We start from the raw sequence: 4,215 nt of genomic DNA, 5'->3' as shown, positions 1-4,215 counted from the left end.
TCCATACCCTCCTGCCTCTGGCAACCAGTTCTTTGTGACAGTCCCTTTGCCAACACTCGGTGCATATCTGAAATTCAGAAGGGGTGCTCCTTAGAGCAGCCCAAGTTCTACATTGGATGGTGGTTGTGGGGTGTTTGAGTTTTTTCTTGTTCTTCTTTCTGTGCTCTCAGTTGGTGCAAACAGAAAGTTTATATATTGATTCGCATTAGCAGGTTTGTGGCCCTGTATGCTTGGACATGCTGTGATACCTGTCTGCTCTGTGCCATGTTTTCCTGGCTACAGCTAAATGTTGGCTTTGTTCTTTCCAACAGGGCCAGTACTGCGACATCTGCTCCTCTGCAAACAGCAACAAGGCCCACCCCATTACAAATGCCATCGATGGGACAGAGCGCTGGTGGCAGAGCCCCCCGCTGTCCCGGGGGCTGGAGTTCAACCAGGTCAATGTCACCTTGGACCTCGGACAGGTAAGCCAAGTCCTTCTTGGTTATGCTGGAGACCAGGCTGGCAAGGACCTGCCCCTCTGCTTCTGAAATCCTTCAGGGGTCCTTGCTGGAAGGTGAGATAAAACCTGCTTGTTTAGTGACAGAGCAGGAGGGTTTGGTTAAAATATGGAAGGAGAACCCTCTTGTCTGTCTGTAGTATTAACTGTAGTCTGTGCTATTTGCTGTTACTATTCAGGCTCTTCCTAAATATTGAGTCACTCATGGAAACCTCTGCAGGTGCCATTCCCCTAAAGAGGGTATCTACCTCCTGAAGGGGCAAGGCTTCACCCCAGAACAGGAAAACACAGCTCTGAGGAGTTTAAGGTTGTGCTGTAAAACTTTGACTAGTGCATTTAAAACTCTTTACAAACAGCAAGTCCATCCTGAAGCTCTTCCTATGAAAGACAAAGAAAGACAATGGATGTTTGGTCTCTAATGCTGGCAAGTCAAAAGGAATTAACATTGTAATAGCACTGCTGCCAGCTGCCACTGCCTCTATTCATCCACAAAGCTATCCCTCTGGAAATGGGTTAATTCTCTCAGATTTTTCTGGGTTTAGAGGAAAGCAGCAGCAAAGACATCCTGGCTGAAGCTGCAGGGTCTGTAGGAAGGTATAAGCCAGAGACCTGAAGGGCTGCGGGTCTGCTTTCTGCTACGGGGCCACTGCTCTGTCTGCTGGATGGGGGAACTCCTCAGCTCTCAATTCAGGGCAGGGGGTGTGTGAGACACCCCTTCTGTGCTGTGCAGCCTCCTCTCTGGCAGCCGTTAGCCCTTTCAGTTCAGGACTTGGGGGTTTGCTCTGCAGTCTGTGCCAGGTCAGCACTTAACTACTGAAGTGACTTCATGAATAGGTAGGGATGGGCTTTCACCTCTTCTGCTGCACTTCCCCAAGCTCTGCAACCAGCCCTGTAGCACCAAAGGTGAAGTTTGGGTCCTCCTTGGCTGGGACAGGGCAGTTGTGCAGCTGTAGAGAGCTCACCTCTTGCACAGGAAACCTGCCTGTGGGACTGCTCAGGCAGCCTTTATTTGGGAGTTCGCACTGATTGCAGTGGTTTCAAGCCTTGTTGGGCACTTAAGCTTTGCACTGACCTGGCAGTGGCTTTTTCACCCTCTCTGGTGGAGTAAAGGCTCATTTGTCTCTGCAGTTTGTAAGTTGTGTGACTGCAAAATGTACAGCTATGGATACCTGGCATGTATTGTTGACGATACCCTCTGTCAGATGCCTCAAACACACACTTTACTCCCCAGGATTGTCTCTGATCCACTCCCTGCCCTGCTGCAACGCTCGCTTGGAGCCTCTCAAACACTCTCTGCAACTTCCCTCCCATGAGTGCTGGCTCTGAAGCTGTGCTGTACACAGCACCAGCAAAGCATCTCTTAATGCCTGGAGCACATCGTGGGTCTCATAATAGCTGTGTGGGCAAAGCCTGCCGGGGCACACACACTGTGCTGATCCTGTTAGCCAGCGTAGGTGGCATCTGCTGTGTCTCTTGGAGAATTCCCATCTGGCAGGGGTGTGCTTGGACTCCCTCCTCCCACCAAGGGCCAGCCTGGAATGTGGCTCTCTGGTCACTCACTGCTTTTCTGGAAGGGGAATTTCAATGACCAGCTTCCCTTGAGAGCTGCTTCTCCTCTTTGTCCTTCTCTGTGGCAACTTCTGGCTTTAGGCCAGAGCTAACAGCACTTGCAAGCTGCTGCATTTGGCTCACCTGGGGATTTGCAGCCTTCAGAGCTGTAGTGCTGGGGACCAGAGCCTGGAATGTTCTGGGGGCTGCAGTACTGCTGAAACTGAGCTGCTGTAAGTTTACCTTCTCCCTCCTCTCCCAAGCCTCTGTATTTGCCCTGGGCACCCTGTGGGGTGGGATTGCACCCAAGGCTGGTGCAGAACTTGCACCTGTGGTGCTGGCTGCAGTTTGACCTGGTGGGGAGGTTCTCTGGGCTCACAGAGCCTCTGCTTCCCCACCACCTTTGCAAAGTAAGTGGTTGCCCAGCTTGTCTCAACAGGAGCACAGACCTAAAGCTTCAGCCCATTTTTAGTGGCTTCCTCTTTATACATGCCCTTATTGTATGTAATTGCTATAATAACCTGCTTGCGCTCCCGGTGAGAGCCAGTTCTTTGCTTTTCCCTCCTTTGTGTTGGTAGATTGGGCAATAGAAATGTTACAGAATCGCTAATTTCCTCCTTTTGAAGGTTTGAGGCTGCTGGAAAGGATGGAAGATGAAAAGAGGAACTCGTGGGACCCAGCAGGGTCTGCAGGGCAAGTGCAGGATGAGGCCAGGATACCTGGCAGCCAGGCTTTGCACATTCCTTGGATACCTGTGAAATAGGTAACACCCTCAAAGGCTTGTCTGAGAGCAGGGCTTTTCTTGGCTGCCAAACAAGGCCTCTCCTTGCTCTCTATGACCCTCTAGGGAGCTCTTGCACCAATTCAAATTTAATTGAAGGGACTGAAAGCTTTTGTCCCTCTGGGGGGTCATGAGTGCCTCGAGCTGATGCGTGGTGCTTTGGCAGGGGAACAGCAGGGGCTGGCACAGGGGGTTATGGTGTCAGCCCCTTCCTCCCCTGCTGGCTTGGTCCCTCTGGAGCCATAAGTGCTTCATTACCAGCTGGAATCAAGTTTCTCCAGCATTTGGCACGGCTGTGGCAAGCGGGAGAGTGGCACTTAATTAAGCAGCCTGTTGGTCTTTGCTTTTGCTGGCTGGGAGCTTGCTCTCCTCACAGGGATGTTAAAATCCTATGGGAAGAAGGGAGGGAAGAATGTTCACAGCCAGCAAAGAAGTTTTAAAGAAGGGCTCAGGCTGGCCACCCAGCTGGTGTGAGTGTATTAAACACATCATGTCATCTCAGTGCTAACAGTGGCCTAATCTTAACAGCTTCATCAGCAAGAGGGATCAGGGCTCCCACCACAGCATGGGAAGAGATTGGGGCTGGAGCACTTGGGTCTGAATTGCTCCTGCTGGTGCTGTGTCTGTTCCTGCCTCCTTAGGGAGGAGTAGTTTTCCTTTCTGGAATTGGTGGAGGGAAAAGCTGGAAGAGGAGGAAAAGTCACTTGAGGGTTCCCGTATCAGACCTGGGTCTGAGCACCAGAAATGTGGCAAACGGCTCCAAGGAGGAAGGTTAAATGGATTTTTCTCACTTTGGCTCATGACCTTGTGCTTAAAGCTTTAGTGTATTTAGGATGAGTGTCTGGGCCTCTGCATGGATGTGCTGCAAATTCAACATCACAGCACCATGCTGAAGCACAGTTCAGGTTTTGGAGGGTGGAAGCGGGAAAGTGCCTCTGCTGCGAAAGGGGCTGTGCAGGTAGCAGAGGAAGCCATGACTCGGTGCCACCATGGGAATTGTCCCCAGTGATCAGGCTGTGTTGAAGTGCCCCACTGGGTGGAGGGGAGGAAAGGGTGTGATGGAAGATTCTTTTCTTTTTTTCTTCTTCAAGAAGGTCATTTGAGTCAGAGCTGACAAAAATCGGGAGGTTTAAGGAAACATGAATGACTGGAATCCTGCCAGGGCCTGACATCCTTCTTGCATGAAGGTGAACCCAGGCCAGCCCTTCCCAGAGATGTTTATGGATAGTTGGTGCTTTATGATAAACTCTGTGGAGAGGAATGCTTGCAGTCATGCAAGAGCAGGAGCTTCATGCCAGTGCTTGCTTGAGGTTAATGACTGCAGTGTGAAGGTGGCTGGCTAGCATCCCCCATCTCCCCCCATCCCAGAGCCTGCTGGCCCCTGTGA

The 4,215-nt window shown here is 51.2% G+C and overlaps 1 protein-coding gene across 1 annotated transcript in view; it reads left to right on the top strand.

The window, feature by feature from the left end:
* Positions 1 to 311: 311 nt before the first annotated feature.
* The window catches only part of LOC104403921 (laminin subunit alpha-5-like), a gene marked incomplete at both ends in the record, with an annotated part of 48,895 nt that continues 44,991 nt past the window's right edge, over positions 312 to 4,215 (top strand). Inside the window, one exon of the mRNA XM_010012215.1 lies at positions 312 to 464. Coding sequence (XP_010010517.1) covers positions 312 to 464 — 153 coding nt within the window. The remainder of the gene's footprint in view (positions 465 to 4,215) is intronic.

Source organism: Nestor notabilis, unplaced genomic scaffold, assembly GCF_000696875.1.
Source record: "Nestor notabilis isolate BGI_N333 unplaced genomic scaffold, ASM69687v1 scaffold18373, whole genome shotgun sequence".
Lineage (NCBI taxonomy): Eukaryota > Metazoa > Chordata > Aves > Psittaciformes > Psittacidae > Nestor > Nestor notabilis.
This window is presented reverse-complemented; position numbering and strand designations above follow the sequence as displayed.